The sequence below is a fragment of the Grammomys surdaster genome, unplaced genomic scaffold, assembly GCF_004785775.1.
Source record: "Grammomys surdaster isolate TR1022 unplaced genomic scaffold, NIH_TR_1.0 64, whole genome shotgun sequence".
Classification (NCBI taxonomy): Eukaryota; Metazoa; Chordata; class Mammalia; order Rodentia; family Muridae; genus Grammomys; species Grammomys surdaster.
The window spans coordinates 12143569-12161192 of NW_021604566.1; the positions used below are offsets into that span (position 1 = coordinate 12143569).

The 17624-nt window shown below is 39.1% G+C and overlaps 1 protein-coding gene across 7 annotated transcripts in view; it reads left to right on the forward strand.

Annotated features, from left to right (window-relative positions):
- Positions 1-237: 237 nt before the first annotated feature.
- Eya1 (EYA transcriptional coactivator and phosphatase 1) overlaps positions 238-17624 on the forward strand; it is a 144077-nt gene continuing 126690 nt past the window's right edge. For 2 of the 7 annotated variants that reach the window (XM_028769336.1, XM_028769347.1), the window contains exons 1-3: positions 238-807; positions 6005-6054; positions 7571-7698. In XM_028769336.1, the coding sequence (XP_028625169.1) occupies positions 7575-7698 (124 nt within the window). In that variant the 5' untranslated portion in view covers positions 238-807; positions 6005-6054; positions 7571-7574. The remainder of the gene's footprint in view (positions 808-6004; positions 6055-7570; positions 7699-17624) is intronic. The other 5 variants (XM_028769330.1, XM_028769310.1, XM_028769337.1 and 2 more) reach the window with 3 other exon arrangements.

Sequence of the window (17624 nt, forward strand, 5' to 3'; positions counted from 1 at the left end):
CAAAAAAAAATACTGAAAAAGTGTAAAAGATAACATGCAACTACTCCCCAAAGATTTTAATTGGGAGCTACTGGCGCGGGGGGATGTGTGTGTGTGTGTTGACAGAGGTTCCCACAAGTTCTTCCCCCACAGCTGTTTATTCAGATATCATGGGGCGCGTCATTTACATAATAAATTTTTTTAAAAAGCAGCGAGGTTGAATCAGATCAAGCTCTGCTCCTCTCAATTGTTGCATTTAAACCAATAAGGTTAGGACAAGAGACTAGCTGTGGTTTTCGTTGCAAAAACAAAACAAAACAAAAAGCCCCGAGGCTTCGTGGGCAGACCTACAAGGCTGCGCAAACAAATCGGGAGTGGGGGGGGGGGTGGATGAGATTGTGCCGTTTCTTTGTCTAGGCGTCTCAGATGCTATCTGCCGCTGCTGTTCGCTGGGGCGCAAAGCCGTTCCCAAACAGACCGCGGCGAGCTGATGGCTCCGAGCTTGCGGCGAGGTAGCGAGTGTGCAGGGCCACTTCCGACTGGAAGCCTTCCTGTGGCGGTGCGCTGTGGCGGGGTCCTTCCTGGGGAAGACGATCGCGCTCAGTCGCTCGGCAGCCCGAGACTGCAGCAGCGCCCGGGCGCAGTCCCCGGGAGCCGGGCAATCCCCGGCCTCCGCGCTCCGCTGCCAGCCACGCCACAGCGCCACTGAGAGCTCCTGGGTCCCCGCGTTCCTGCCCAGCAGCCAAACTATGTCAGGAATGGAGGTCTGCTAACGTAGAAAACTCCAAGGAGCACACGAAACCGGCGGAGGCGGCAGATGTGAGCGCTGTAAGTACAAGCTGGTGTTTGAGAAATTGTTATGATCAAGAACAACTGTCCAGCGGGCAAAGCCCGAGATAACCGGAGCGCTTTTATTAGTGTTTTGGTTTGTTTTCAAAGAAAAAAAGCACTGTGGCTTGGGGAAAACGGTAACACTTTGTTCCTGGGACTTTAGTAGCCACGGGGTTCCGTCGTAAAAGTGTAATTTTTACCTTCCAAATGATCGGAGCCATTGGGATCATTAAAGGATCATTGCAAATTAACTACTTTTGTTCTGATCTTTATAAATAAGTAGAACAGTAGGTAATATTCTCAGACTGGGGATTATTTCATATCTTTTCTTAATCGCTGCACTAGCCCCAGAATATTATTGAGTGGTCTTGAGCGGGGTTATATCCATACATAGATGAATAGATAGGAAAGGTATACTTAGCGGTATATATTACACGGATGACTTTTTCTGCGGCTAGGTTGATAAACGAGGAAAGGTTTCCGACGGAAAACTCAACAGATAAACAACCAACTGATAACCGTGTTTTCAAGAAGGACGCCTTTTTTTTTTCCAAAGCAAATTTATCAAATACTTTTTTAAGCGGGCTCATCTTCAGTATGCAATGCAATAAGCCTTTGGCCCCTTAGTGTATTCGTCCCTCTCTGGCCCCTTTTGTGATCTGAGTGCACTTGGGAGCTAAACTCCAGATTTTGAAACTTTTGAATATTCGTGCAAAGCACTGCCCTTCAAAATCAGCGTTTGAATTGCTAACAACTCATAGCCTTGCACTCTTGGGAGGAGTTTTGAAGACATTTAAGCATGTTTGCAAGAATTCAATACATTGTGAACTGTCATTGAGTTTAGACAAATGTTTTTTAAGTTTCATTTCTTAAGACGGCCAGGGATATAGAAACTTGTTAGCTGTGAATCATGGTGTACAGCTGTATAGGTTTGAAGTTGGCTTTCTAATGTCTTTCAAAGAAGGTTTTATTTTATGCTTGTGAAAGTCGTTCCCTCCTCTGTTTAGAGTTTGGGGACATGCACACAGGAATAGTCATGCTTTCATATGATCAAACATTTGATATTTGACTTTCTCGATGCTTGAGTTCCTCTAAGGCCCAAAGTGTTTAGTAAGTAAGTAAGCAGCCATGGATTTTAAGCCTTTGAAAACTCTTTGTGGTGACAGACATAGAAGTCTAATTGAGCCACCGTTCAGTTCAGCTTTTAAGTGCCAAATGAAGTCAGCTGCTCTGTGAGTTTCACAGGCATGATAAATGATTTTTTGAAAAAGAAAATTTCCATTGGAGTGTGAAAATGTATTTCCTAAGAATACAATGGGAAGAAAAGAGGTCCTTGCAGTGGGAACAAAATCTCTTTTATCAGATAACCAAAAGTATTTCAGTCAACATTGTCAATAAATGCTGATTTTGAAAACAGTCCTTTCCTTTTTAAAGCTGAAGACAGGAATGATGTGTTCCAAACACTTGTTTGGTTTTGGTTTCAGAAGGATTATGTTTTCTCGGTTTCTTTAGAGGAGATAATACAAAAAGCAATATAGAATATTATATTTAGATAATATTGATAGCATTTGAGCATTTAGTTAATGAAAGCTTTGATAAGAAAATGAAGTGTTAACATGTGACAAACATTTACCTCTCCTTAGAAGTTCTTTCCCAGTTTAGGGTGAGGTTTTATTTTTAAGACTTGGGGTTTGTATTACAACCTGGAAATTCGAACAGAAGAAAACTGTAGCAAGATTGTATTCTGTGGAAACAGCAGCCTTATGCTGAATGCACTCTTTGCCCCTATAAAATACATTCTGATTAGAAAATGACCATTGTCTTTCAAATTGGGGAGCACACAGGTTGATCTGTGTCAGACAAAAACCCAGCTTGCCTGCCAGCTCTACCTACATGTATGTTCACTACTTTCACTTTGAAAATTTATTTTCAGTTTGAAAAAAGTTTTAAATTATAGTCATTTTGTAAAAATTGTTTCTAGCAAGTAAAAACGCCCAATGGAAACACCATAATTTAGACAAGTCCCTTCATTTTATTTGCTCCGTGCTGCTGGGAGTTAGACTCTCTTTCCATTTGCAGTTTACTCTGCACAGAACGTTATTAACTTTTGGCTTCATACATGATCTTCTGTCAGATGCTTTTGATTGGTGATTTAGCAAAGTATAATAAACAGGGCAAAAGTCATGAATTTTGTTCTGTATCCTGAGCTCTGTGGTAGGGAAAGTGTGATAAAATGTGTACCTTAAGTCTTGTTTGATGATCTCTCAGAGCACGTTTGCCTTCTGGAAATAATTTCTGGGGTTGAAGAGCATAGTATTAGCAGATTTAATGTGGCTAGTCAATGGATTGACGAAGTACTATGTGAGGTTTAACAAAATGAGGGAGACAAATTGAACATCAACAAAAGTTACATCTGTGAAGAATTATACATTTAATTAGAAAAAAGGCAAACTTGAAAGACCTCATTAACTAATCAGAAGTCACAGTTCCTAGTGTAGGAGTCTTGGTTTAATTCTCAGGAGCTGCTATCTTCCTTTCTCTTTCACATGTCTGGCAGCATGCTCAACTGTGTGGCTTCTATATGAAGGGGTTTTTAAAGGCATGAAAGTGAATGACTTTGTTGTGCTAGGAGATGATCATTCATAATAAAATGTGTATTAATTTTGCATTCCTGAGAGTATTGGCATTAAAAATAGCAGATTAGAAGATAACAGAATTATATTAACTTTACAGATAAAACAAGTAGGCGTACTGGGTACCTAGCAGAACTATTTTAAAAACCACAAACTCCCCTATCTTGAATGAAAATATCCTTCATTGATTTTTTTTTTTGAAACACGCTTTGGTCTTAGAGCTTTAAATGAGAAAACAAAAAGCTTATGCAGACATTTTCAAATACGGGAGGAAATGTCCAGCCATCAGAAAGAGGTGTGCTTTTTAGATAAGCCATTGGAAGAGGAAGGACGTTACCCTACCACACTGTAACCTTGCACTGCACATAAAAAACTAAAAGCATGTGAAGTGTAGCATTTTGTAAACTGTAACTAATTTCACTCACATCTGTGTCTAATTGTTGTCTGCATTCGCATTCTTGAGAGTAGATTTATTTTTCCTGGACCACGATGTGGGTTCAGCTGACCAGCCTAAGTGAGGATTAGTTGTTTTAAAGTTATTTTGATTAAAGAGTCATTTTTAAATACAGTAACACACAACACATGGTTTAAATAATCCTTGAGACACAAAAGAATATATCTGAAGTACACTTAATGAGAGGAAGGTCGTGAGTACAGACTTTTCAAAAACTGCTCTCTGGAAGTACAGTAGAAGCTAGGCTGCCAGCAGAAAAGAAATTCATTCTTAAGTGCCTTTTTTTTTTCAATAACAAAATTTGTTAGAATATTCTCATTTGTAAGTTCTTTGCTTTTATTATTATTATTATTTATTATTATTACCAAATTTGATGTTTTTGCCAAACTGAGAAATGGTAGATTTTTAAACTTCAGCTGTAAATACAATGAAACTTTAAAAGTTTACAATGAAATAAAAGTTCTATTTTCAAGATTAAGTGTTCTGGCTGATTTTACAGTGAGGATATATTTTAGCATTAAGCAGTGAGTATGCTTTGACGCACTCTTATGTAATTAAGCCAGGAGAGTTCTTAAAATGAAATCCGTTCTCACCTATAATTTATTCCATGTGTATAAAAGTAGGAGAATTTTATCCTTCAGATATATTGCTGCAGTTTCTAAAGAAAACCATTTAATCTTGCATGAGAACATTAATTTAAAAAAATGACGGAAAACTGTCATCAAATAATGGCCATCTGCAGTCATTAAAGTTAGCACTTGGTAACTTCAATTACTCAAACGTCTTAAAGAATTGTTTTTGTCCTGCACGTAAAAAATGCATACCTAGAAGTTCCGAGTAACATTATCCCAAGACGTTAGAGCTTAATGATGCTTTATTCTTGCTAGAAAGGTCGTGTTTCTTAATTTCATAAATCATAATTAAAAACTAGCAGGACTCCACAGAAGATGTTTAGGTGGATAACTTTATGTCATTTGAGACGTTTCAGATCTCATCTTTGTTCTGCAGCCTTAATTGATGTCAGTTCAGGTTGAATGAAAACGTACATCAAAGATTTGGAGTTCTATGCCATTTCAGAAGTTAGGCAGTATTCCTTCCTGTCTGCCCAAGCATTGGTGGGAGCTTGCAAGCGGGCAGCAGCCTGGCTCACCTGAACCTCATTACCTGCTGGCCCTTCACAACTGCCTCTGAAGAGCAATGGCTAGTCCTACTTTGAATTAGTGGAGCTGTGCAGTAAAATTCCTCAATTCTAATTTATCTGGAAACAAACTAAGCATGCAGGCTGACTGGGCTGGTGAATTAAGTACTCAAATATGCAATGTACTTCAGTCTAACGGATGGGACACACGCTCACGAGCGTGCAAGCACACACACATACACACACACACACACACACACACACACTTTCATGTTGTCCAGCTTAGCTGAATAAAAGTACTCACTCATTGGCTTTTACCTTGGCGTAGTTAAAGGAGTACATTGCTGAGCACTGGCTGGGACTTTGGGTATGAAAGCCTGCCTTTGCCTTGTTTCTTGACCACAGCTTTGCCCGAAGCTGTTTCATTAAATGTTAAATGACAAATAGGTAACTGGGAGAAAACCACTGTGATAAGGATAAGAAACATCAAGGAGGCTAAGGAGGTTGGGGGGGGAGCTCTAGTTCAGCTGGCTAGAGCTGAAGACCTGAGGATGCTGGGGGATTATTGCCTCAACTGCTGCTGCTGTTAAACATACTTATTTGTTAATAGCTTTTTTTTTTCTTCCCAACCACCTTTTCCAAGCTGCTGGGCCGAGATTGCTTTGCGTGTTGACTGGGGGAGGGGTAATCCCGTTTGCAGCTGTCATAGGCCAGTGATGAATCACGAGCCCGTCATTTGACTGCCTTCCCCTCCTGACAAGGGGAGGGGAGGAGGATAGACCTGCAGGAAGAAACAACAGTTGAGCCCTCCACTTAAAGACACTATGCCTTTCCTGGCTGCAGTATCCTCCCTTTTCTCTTTTGGTTAAACGTGAGCATTGTGGGGCTCAGCCATGTGCTCCATGTAATTAAGAGCTGACAGTGACGCACAGTTAACAGCCACCTCTGATTTTCTACCCCTGGCCACAGGTGCAGACACCTCACACCAGTTCCGATGTTGCTCCTTCCTCAAGTTGCAGGTAAGGATTTTGTTGATATTCAACATTTTTTGAGTTTACCTTTCTGTGACCCAGATCTATTTTTATCTAATATTTCTTAATTATTTCTATTAATAGCAACAGGCTGGGTTGGGAAGGACTTAACAATCTGTGTTTGTGTATGTGTGTACACATGAATACATGGGTGCACTTGTGAAAAATAATTATGTATGTGGGAAAGGCATGAGAGTCTTGATTTGAGGCGGTTGCTGTCTGTTAGGAAAACTGAATGTGGAATGATAATTAATTAGGAATCACTGGATTTGAAATAATTTCTTGTTTGAATTCAGATGCTTTGAGGATGTAAAATGGCTCATGTAAAATCTCTTTTACAGCTGATGTCCAACAGTCACTTCCAGTGTAGCCTCTCAGTTACAGTGACCCAGGTGGAGTGAGGAGCAAATAATATCAACAGTCTATGTGCAACACTAACTCCCACACCCCCTGATTATTATTCCTTAGAAAAAATATATAATTTTAGGATATAGTGAATGGGCGTTAGACTTCAAAAGTTTGTGCTGTCAGAAAGTGGAGCTGTCTCTAAGTATCTAGTGACTTTAAGTAGTCTCACTGTTCATGAACAAGAGCGGTACATATGAGTTCTGAAATTGCCAAGATGACTCCTTGCTGTGTGCTCCTATAGCAGAAGTAAATGGAAGACTTAAGACCATCTGCGTGGCATTGACCTGTTTTAAATATGGTGAAAATGCAAAAATTATAGCATTGCATAGAATTGCCATTTTCCCCCCGTAAGTGACAGCTGAGGTACTCGGAGTGCTAATGGTCCACGGACTGCCTAAGCTGCTGGACTTATCCATTTTCAATTGGCTATGGTGTATGTAATCCACAAAGCAAATAAGTGAGCCGACATCATAGTGTTTTAATGCTGCATTTGTTTCAAGGGAAACAGAGGAACAATTAAGTAGTAAGCCAGAGTAAACATGTGCATCAGGACAGTCTCACTCCCTGTCACTGGGCAGGAGGTTTCAAGTGTTTTATTTGGTTTGGAGACCCATTAAATAACAACTGGGTGTTAAATTATAAAGGGAGTGCCCAGTGCTAATTTATTAGATAAAACAGATTGTACAGAATAGTGATTTATTTCTATTCCATGTGTTTATGTATTTGCTTTTTCTTTTAGGAAATTAATGCTCTGGGGGGTTTTGTTTTCATATAAATATGACTGCATGTTTCCCTCTGAACATTAAAATGTCACCATCTGACATTAGCTTATGACTTCTATTATACAAGAGGGGGAAAAGATTTTAAAAGCTGCATGTGAAACTTTGGCTACACAGGATGAGAGATGCCTTTTAATAACACACGTGACAAAAGGACTAGAGTCAGATGCAAGGTGAACTATTACCAGTCTAAGAAAATAGATACAATGGGACTTTTGTGCGCCTGTGTTTCAAAGGAGGTGTCAAGTCGTTAGCACATTAAATAGTGGTGTTATGAATTTGGTACATTTGTCAAACGGAAAGCTTCTTGTCTTTAGGTCTATGGAAATGCAGGATCTAACCAGCCCGCATAGCCGACTGAGTGGTAGTAGCGAATCCCCCAGTGGTCCCAAACTCGATAGCTCTCACATAAATAGTACTTCCATGACTCCCAATGGCACCGAAGGTGAGTCCATCTCTGTTGCTCTGCCCTTGCTTCTTCCTGACTTGCTCTCTGCCTGCCTGTGAGCCCTGCCCTCAGATCCACCAGACTGTTCCTTCGATTCTAAGTAATTTGCCTTAATCTGTGTTCCCCTTTAATTGGACTCCCATATTACTGGATTATCACATTTCATAGACTGGTTTTAGCCTAAGACATATATACACATATGTATTGAAATCTATGCATGTGTATACACATAATACTTTTAAATTTGAATATGTTTCTTCTTGTTGGTATGTAAATACCCATCATGGTATTACTTTACGTCATTTTGTTATATGACTACTGAAAATTTGGAATTATTTCATTTTATTTTCTGTTTTGTTAGCAAACACAACCAAATGTTTTAAAATGTCAACACTGAACTGGACTACTTCTTAAATTAGTGAAGCAGTTTTTGTGTCTAGTATGCCTGTGGCTTTGGCCACTGTAGTATAAACAAGAAAAAAATAAAACTTAATACCTACGAAGTATGTAAGCCTATTTGGCCAGTATGCATAACATGTATTCACTTTCTTGGAGATTGACTAGACTACTTTAAACATAGTGTTACAATTATTTTAGTATAATTAGTACATATGAATGTTCATATAAATTGTATGTAAATAGACATATCTACTTCAATCCATATATATTTCATTCAAAATATCAAAGGTTTGTATGGGAGGATATGCGGCACATTGTGTTACGTTTATTTCAGCTGGAGCCTGTGGAAAAAGTCTTCCCTGATACTGGTGCTCATGTATTTGTTATTAAGCCTCAGGATAGTGATGGATTCATTAAGTAAGTTTTATTAGAAGTTTAATGGGTCATGTGTTAGGATTCCATTTATAGACAAACCTTTACACAATCAGTTCCCCAATCGACATGATCTTTTTTCTCAGGTTTTTAAAAATAACCATAAGCATAATTAATTATATTTTGTAAACTATGTGAATATCATTTAGGTGCAGTATTTGAGTAGGTATTGGGGAAAGCCTTATAAATTTGAAAAGCTAAGAAATTCATAACAAAGCACAGAAATCATTTATTTCAGAGTTTTCAGTTATGTCTTGGTTTTTATGCCAACAGTAATTTCTTTTATCTACAACTATTCTCTGGCTTTCTTTACAAGTAAGTATGTTCCTGCTCGGTGTTTATGAGTTGTGTAAAGGAGAAGCTTTGTGCTGAGTTAGCAAGCCAGTGAATCTCTGGAGAAAGCACCTTCCCCTTCATGTCAATCGCCGAACTGAAATTTACACAGAAACAATTTTAATGTATAAGTAGCACGTATAGAGTTTATTCAGTAAAAGCAGGTCCTTTTTCATCTCTTGCTTAAATCTGTCTTCAGATTTAAAAGCCTGAGAGCACAGACAAGCCCACTGGGGGGTCCGCCTCAGCTGGGCCCCGTAGATTGTCAGGGTACTACGTAGCCAGGCAGAGGTCATAGGTACAAACCTATCACAGTCATGTTAAAAAAAAAAAAGATAGCCACATAAGCAAGGAGGACTAAGCCTGTTAAACTATTTTGCCTCATAAGATTTACTAATTTATATGGGGAGAAGAAATTAAAAATAATAACTCTTTGTATACTCTATAGGGAAATAGAAGCAAGAAATTCTTATCTTTTCAATGTGTTGCTGACAAGCCGGCTTCTGTTTAAGTAGAGTCCATGTATCTGCAAGGTGTTGCCTTAGATTGTTTGTGGGAATGAGATGTGGTTTGATTTTAAAGAAAATATGGAGCACCAACATATTTCTAAATATTTATGTTTCATACCTTGATATCCCATCCATATTCATGAATATATTTTATTTTGTAAAAATTTTTACATAATTCAAATTAGCTTGGAATAATTAAACATTCTAGATAATTTTTATGATTGCTTTTGAAACATTCAGTTTGTGAGATAGTTAGAAATAAGTTCTTCCCTTCCTACTTTCTGTCATTCATTCATTCATTCATTCATTCATTCATTCATTCATTTTTCTTCTTTGATTTTTTTTTGAGACATGGTTTCACTATGTAACTCTGACTGTCCTGAAATTCACTATATAGAACAGGCGGGGCTTGGGCTCAAAGATCTCCATCTGCCTCTTTGCCTCCTGTGTGCTGGAATTAAAGCATGCATCACTACCCCTGGTTCGTAGAGGTAATTTCTTATACTAAAAGAAACAAAACAAACAACAACAACAAAGTTAACTGTGCACACTTGGATGATGAGCTCCAGCCCCGGCACTAGGAAGCTGGAGACAGGAGGATCAATCAGGAGTTCAAAGAGAGCTTCAATCATGGAAGTGGGTTTGAGACCAGCATGGACTGCAAGAGATCCTGTCTCAATGAATTAAAAACACCAAAACAGCTCGACTGTGTAGGTCTTGGAGATGAACTTTCCAGGCCCAGTTTCAAAGGAGTGTGTAACTATTCACGGAACCCTGCCTTCAGGTTTTCTTTACTAGTGTGCTGACAAAAGCTATGGATGGCGGGATGTTGTAGGATCAGAAGCAAAGATAGAAGCTCTCACTGTAAATTATGCAGAGCGGTAAAGGAATATTTTTGTCAGTTTACTGGAAAATTTAGAGCATTTTCTTAGCATAGAGCTTAAGGTTATGGACATGAATTTTACTTATGATCTGTTATATGACTTTAGTTCCAGACATATCACAATGTTCTAGATTATTAAGTTTGTGAATCAGTTTATCACGCTCCTTTTCTGTTCCATCCTATTCCTGTTTCATTTCTCGGCCGCCGCCATAGGAACTGTGCTTAAAATTAGTAAATTTATTAACATCTGGCAAACTTCCCTGGGATAGAGTCATTATAGATTTTCCTATTCCCTCTTCGGGATATGATTTAGTTTAATATCTGAAGTGTTTATTGGTGAATTAGAGGATCAGGAAGGAAAGAAAGAAATTCATTACAACTAGCCATTAAGGGGCTAGCGAGATGGTTCAGTGGTTAGGAGAACTGCCTGTTCTTCCAAAGGACCATGGTTCATCTCCTAGCACCCACTGAGCAGTGCACAACTGTCTGTAACTCATACCAATGCACATAAAATTAAATAAATTATTTTTAAAAACCAAACTAGTCGTTAAAATAATACCTCCCATCACTCCATAGTAAATACTTCAGTACTCTGTATACACATACACACACACACACATACCCACATACATCACACACACACACATGTACATACCACAACAGGTATTAAATGACTTCCCAGAAACCTAACTGAAAATAGTACCAGTTCAATTGCAATTAATGTAATGATCAGCCGAACTTCTATGTCATCTACAGTTGGCTTTGGCTGAATGTACATGGGTTGTCTTCTCTAACTCAGAGCCAGTTTCTAAACTTCCTGCCACCACTTGTTCATATCATGAGGCTAAGAAAACAGAAAACCTCCTCTATGAATAACCATAGCTTCATCTAAGAACAAACAAGAAGGAAATAAATGGAGAAGCAGAGAATATTAAGTTTCTTCTGAAGTCTGCTGCCAAATTATTGTAGGACTCCGAGCTTGTAGCTCTCTGCTCCTAGGCCAGTGCCTTTTTTCATGGTTCACACCAAGGATAAGGACAGAAACACCCAAGCTCCAGGCTCAAGAGCTGTGCTTTTTAGTTTTCTAAACACAGTGTTCTTGAGTTAGAATAGTTGCTTGTTGCATGTTTGAAAACTTTAGCTCCTGGCATTTTTTTTTTATGCCAATATCTCTGGTTCTTGTTGCAACTCACAGCCGGTGTTACCCAGCTTCTAAACCTTTGAGATGTAGAACACAAATAGGTAAATGTAGTTACCTAGTGGTAAGCATCAGAGGATGCTTGCTTGACTGCCAGTGGGAAAGCTCTGTTGAAAGACACAGGTTTTCAAGGGAGTCAATGAATAGTTCAGTTACTGTTGACCAGCTTAATGCCGGAGACACTAGGGAATGGTTAAAAGCCAACCTATTATCCTGAACCTTCTCCCCTAATCTTCTGAATGTCTTCTAAGGTACAATGGGAAAGACATTTCTTATTAGAGACATTCAAATATCACTTCCCTTCACCCATAGCAAATACTCAGTTCTCAGTACACACACACATACACACAAACCATGAAAGATATTTAAATGAAAATAGTCCCAGCTGAATCAAAATTAATTAAACGATCAGCAAACCTTCCATGTAGATTACAGTTGGCTTTGGCTAAATTTATATGACTTATCTACTGTTATTTTGAGAGCAAAATTTTAAAGAAATCAGCTTTTGGATAAAGTTAGTTGAGTAGCTAAGTGTCCAATGTGAAAGAAAGGGAGGCTTTCTGGTATGGGCAGGTGCTCAGGCTTGCAGTACACAAAGCCTTGTGTTGATATTCATGGTGTGAGAAGTTTTTGCAAACTACTTTCTTTGTGAAGGACTCAGAGCCATAGCAGTAAAGGGATTTGTATTTACACACCTAATTAGAGCTTTGTTTGCAAAGCAGGGTTTTTTTTTTTTAGCAGTCTTTTTTTTAAACATCTTTATTTTTTCTCATTGTCTTAATGTCGCAGAAGTTTGAGATTGATGAATTCCATATTGCCAATCTGAGTGTTTATTTTTGGTTTGTATGGGGGCTAGGAAAAGGCAAAAAACAAAACAAAATGGGGGTGGGGGAGGTTGAGCAAAGCTCAGATGTGAAATTTGCAGTTTTTAAGTGATGTAAAAGCCAATGTAGCTGGACTTCTCTACCATTCATTGCAGGAATTCCTACAGTAATTCAAATAGTAATTTTGAATTGGTGTATCAGATTTCCAAGATTGTGGTCTTGAATTAGGTGGCCAAATTGCCTACATTTAAAACTATTTCAATTGTGTTTTGCATATTTTAGGCAGTAGGTTGATACATTTATCCACATCTATGTTACCAGAATCTATTTTAAAGCAATTTTGTAATTTCTACAAAGTTTAGAACACTAGCAAATTATTTGAACTAGATTTCTGGCTGATGAGAGTATCTGTACTCAATCTTGTTTACAGGAAATTTCTCCACAAAGTGAATGTGTACTGTTAGGGTCTGAGGCTGCTTTTTAATGGCAAGATTTGTATATCTGTGGTTGAATATTCTGATGTCAATAGAAACATGTTAATCTAATATTACTCCTGTTTATGTTCTACACATAATTCAGTTTCTGGGAGATTAAGGACACAGCAAGGAAAGGCATTCCTAAATAACATTTTTAGGGTTTTGTCGATGGCCACAAAATTGGATTCTTAGAAATTACTCTAAAGCAAAACCCATGAAGGAATAAAATTATTAGTCAGAGTTAAATATTTGCTATGTTTTATATACACGGCAATAATTCTCACAAGTCTGTTAATAATGCCAACAGCTGTTTAAGAATAATTTGTTGGTCATTGCACTGACTGCCACATTTTGTTTTATTAAATCTTCAGAAAATTCCTGGAACTGGCCAGGAGGAAGGTTAAGAGGGTGGGTTTGAACCCGAGTTGCATTGTGAGCCAGCTGGAGGAGCTGTGGCAGATGAGCTGCCATGTGACTCTGTTTTCTCATCAGAGCGATGAGGAAAGCAACAGATCTCACTTTAGGCTTGCCATGAGCATGTAATGCAAACCTTGTGGCATATTTGGAACTTCGTGAGCAAAAACTTACTGTGTCTATTAATATTAACTGCTAGGCCATATGTAAATAATAGTCACTTCTATGGTATGATTCCTGTTTTACAAAGAAAGCTGTAAAACGTTAAACGCCAAGTTTCAAGGCACATAACTTGTAATGGGTACCACTGGAATCTGCACTGGTGTCTAAAGAGCTCTGGGCAGAATCGAAAGCCCAGGTTTTTTGGAATGTTTGTTCTTCCTCATCTACAAACATCTCTCTCAATACCTTCATCCTAAGTGTCTGGGCCACCAACCATGCTAGGGCCCCCAACATGGAGGATGTCACTGAGCAGGGTACTACGGACTGCATAGGAGCCGAGGGCAGCTACTTTGATAGAAAGTGGACTTCATGGTACGGTGACAGCCTAGGCTAGTTATGCCTGCGATCTGGTGTGTGAGACTTTTTCTGTGTCCACACATGCCCCACATATTGCTTCAATTGCTTAACTTTGGGGGAGCTGTCTCTAACTAGTTTTCAAAGCTTTTGACTTAATTATAATGCTGTCAGCCAGCCCCTGCTCACTTTAAGCGTCTTTGAGATGAAAAGAAGAAGGAGAATCATTTCTGCTTTTCATTACAATAGTCATCATCATATGCACATTTGTGAAATTCAGAAAACATTTCTGCTACTGCTCAGAGTAAATACCTTCTACTTCAGGAAATACTTTTCAGTGGATAGTGATGTGGATGGTCCCATTTCTTTTGGCTTTGAGAATCAGCCATGGATGGTTAGAAGCTATAAGAAGTTGGAAGAGAGAATGGTTTAACTGAGAGGATTAAATGGGCGGCATGTGTGGACCGGTTGGAGGACAGTCTGTTTTCACCTGTCATCTGTTAGTAAACCAGCCCTATTGTAGTAATTGTAGTAAACCCAGGCATTCCAATGGTTGGTGCTGAAGTAGGCCCAGGGTTCCTGGCACCTCAGCTGCTAGGTAATTAGTGCCTAAATTCAGACTGTGTTCAGCACTTTGGTTGCTAATAGAGAAGGAGAGCTCTGTGCCATCTCTACCCTGGCTCTTCTGTATGAGCAAAGGTGTATTTGCCTCAAAACATTTTGCCTTCTGGGAGAAAACTCTGGTTCCTTCAAGGAAGACATGAACTTTCAGGCAAGTCGATGCCTGTTTTAAGTGATTCCTGATTTCTTATACGGTCCCAGGATGCCTTGGTGGTGAGCACCATGAAGGGATAAAGGTTACCTCTCCTTTAATTCTACTCAGTGGTTGGCAGATTCCAGCTTTACAATGAAGGAATCTGATTTAAGAAAAGCTGACCAAGGATTCATATGCAATTTTAGTAGGACTTCAAATGCTTATAAGTGAAAATTTATTATGATTATGTTTGTGGCAATTTGCTGGCTTTGTAGATCTCTCTTTCTTTCTTTCTTTCTTTCTTTCTTTCTTTCTTTCTTTCTTTCTCTTTCATTTCTTCCTTTCTTTTCCTTCCTTCCTTCCTTCCTTCCTTCCTTCCTTCCTTCCTTGCTTTTAGTTTTATTTCATGACCCCCCCCCCCCAAAAAAAAAGGTAGTGAGCTCAGCCTGCATTCCACAGAGAAGGGATGATGTTTTTGTATTCTCCATAATAGATATTAGGGACATTTTTTTCCCCTGTAGAATGAAACAAAATCTGAACTGTTTACCAATATTGTTATTGCATTGGTCAATAAGTGAGATTTTTGAAAGGAAAAATTACAAGCTGAATTGACTGAGTTCTTAACACCATGTGACTGTTCTGACACCCTCGACATATTTAGTCATTTCATCCTCCAAATAACTTTTAAGATGAGGTTTATGCACAGAGTTTTAAAGCAGTTAAGTGACTGGTGTGTTCTCACACAGCACATGGACTGTCATGGTGTCCTACATCGGGTAGTTTTAGAACAGATATTTGTTGAATGAATGCCCTTGCTACTAAGTAAATCATGTAAATGAGGTATTTCCGGAGCAGGACACCCATTCATATTACTTATAGTAACTTTTCAGAAAACTATTTAAAGCTTCATTTTCAACTCCTTGAAAAGTTCGCATCTTCATGGACCAATTCACAAAGACATCATGAATTGGTCTATCCAGTGAACATCGTCACCAGCCTTTGATTTGAGCTACTGCAGCCAATCTGCACTTGCCCCGTAACAACTTACTATTTTACAAGTAGAATTATTGGACTTTGAATTTTAGCAGTGATAAAGCCGCTCTCGCATAGTATGAGAAAACTGAGTGGCATAATGATATGCAAGGTTGTTGTTAGTAAACATGGGCTTAGCATCTTTAAAATATGGCAAACACAATTGGGGGCAAACATTGTAAGGTAGGGAACAATTGAAGGAGTTATAATATGTTCACACTTCAGTCAGTGTAAACAGTGTGTGTGGGAGTGTGTGTGTGTTAAGTATACAACACAGAGTACAGAGAAATGAGGCCAAAGTATAAGCCTAAGAGGTGATGCAGGTTCTGCATACCAGGCTCAACACTTTGGCAGGTAAGTAGAAGTGTTGTGACTGACTTTGTGTTTTAACCAGTGCATTGATGTTGTGTGAGCAGTGAGAAAGGACAGGTATTTTACCCAAAACCGTGCTAATTATTTACATATATTAGCTCAGCACCAATTTCATATTTGCCTTGTGATGGGGGTGGGACAAGAGTCATACTAAAAAATGAAGGAAAGTGGCGTCCTGATGTGAGAGTGCCTTTTTTACAGGCAGACTAGTTGGGGCTCAGTGTCAGTTCAGCTCCTTATGTTCCATGTAACAAAGGTGGCTCTTAGGAGGTGAGGCAGCAGAGCTGGCTAGAGGGGCCCTGAGGGCAATCAGTCTCTAGTAAGCTAGTGCAATACCTCTTGGCCTTTGATTCAGGCCTGTGCAATCAAGATGATAATGGTACCATACAGAGAGTACCCTAGTCAGCAGAATGAAGACGGTCTGACTCTAGGAAAGTACATCTGTTCATTGGATAGCCGTGTTACTTTTAACCCTTTGCTGTGCAATGGGGTTTACCCATTTACTCTTGACGGATAGACTAAGAGAACCATCACTGGCATCTGCTATATGCTCAAAACATTAGTAGCTACTATGAAATAATGATGAATGTTGTGTTTTAAAGAAGCATGTCCTTTGGACCTGGTACAGCAGTATCTCCTCCATAGGAGGGATGCATGTCTGTTCCTACTCTGGGCTTTTGGTATGACTGAACAGCTTCTGTAGGTACTCGGAGTACTTGCTACACTTAATAGTACTCACTCAGTTAATATTGAGTATGAGTAAGGGGACTATCTGGGAGTTCCTTGGTCTTAGTAAAAGACTGGAAGGGGTACTAATCATTTGGTGGCTTGATTGCATTTTGAGCACATAAACCATGCTTCCATATTGATATGATTGAGGTTCTGAGTCTGAGCCAGATCATCTGCTTCCAATCTTTAAACACTGGTTGATTTTACCATCTGCTAATTTGTAACATACACTGATACACTTCTCCTCAGTGCTCTGGTGTTCTCAGACTAGCCTGTTCAGTGCCACCTTCGGATTATCTCTATCTAGATAGAGGAATGGTCCAGGATGAGAAAACTCTACTTGAGAAACATTAAACTCTTCAGCAGGTTTATAGAAGAGAAATTAACTGCAACAGTGAGAAACCAGCCATGTGATCTCCCAGGCTGTTACTGAATATCTTTAGGCTGCAATTTTCACATCTTTGAAAGGATCCAAGTGTAATGCATGCCCTTTAAGCTTACCATGGGGGAGTAAAGGAGCCATTGCTGGCTTGTAAAGTGCTCAGTTTGTACTGACCACACAAGAGGTGCTTAACACACAAGAACTGTGTAATGAGTTAGTACTCTTCCACTCTAAAAGCTACACAAGGCATTGCTTATGTCAGAAGTGGAGACTGCTATATTGCTAAATTCTTAGCATGAGGCTTTTTCTTTTGTTACCACTGTGTTGAGTTTCCCTTATAGCGAACTAAAGGGAATATTTAGCTCACACTTTGGTTTCTAAAGGCTGGCATCTGTTGGAAATCATTGAAGGGCACATTTAAAACTTATACCTTTCAATCTGGATAATTTTACTGAAAAGAAGAAAGCCATAAACAAACATGGATGCTAATGATGTCAATGATGAAATGTTTAGAAGAAATCTTTGGCATATGCAACTTATTTGAAGATAGATGAAAAACGAGATTTCTTCTTTTTCCCTCTTCCTCCTCTCCCTCTTCCTCCTCTCCCTCTTCCTCCTCTCCCTCTTCCTCCTCTCCCTCTTCCTCCTCTCCCTCTTCCTCCTCTCCCTC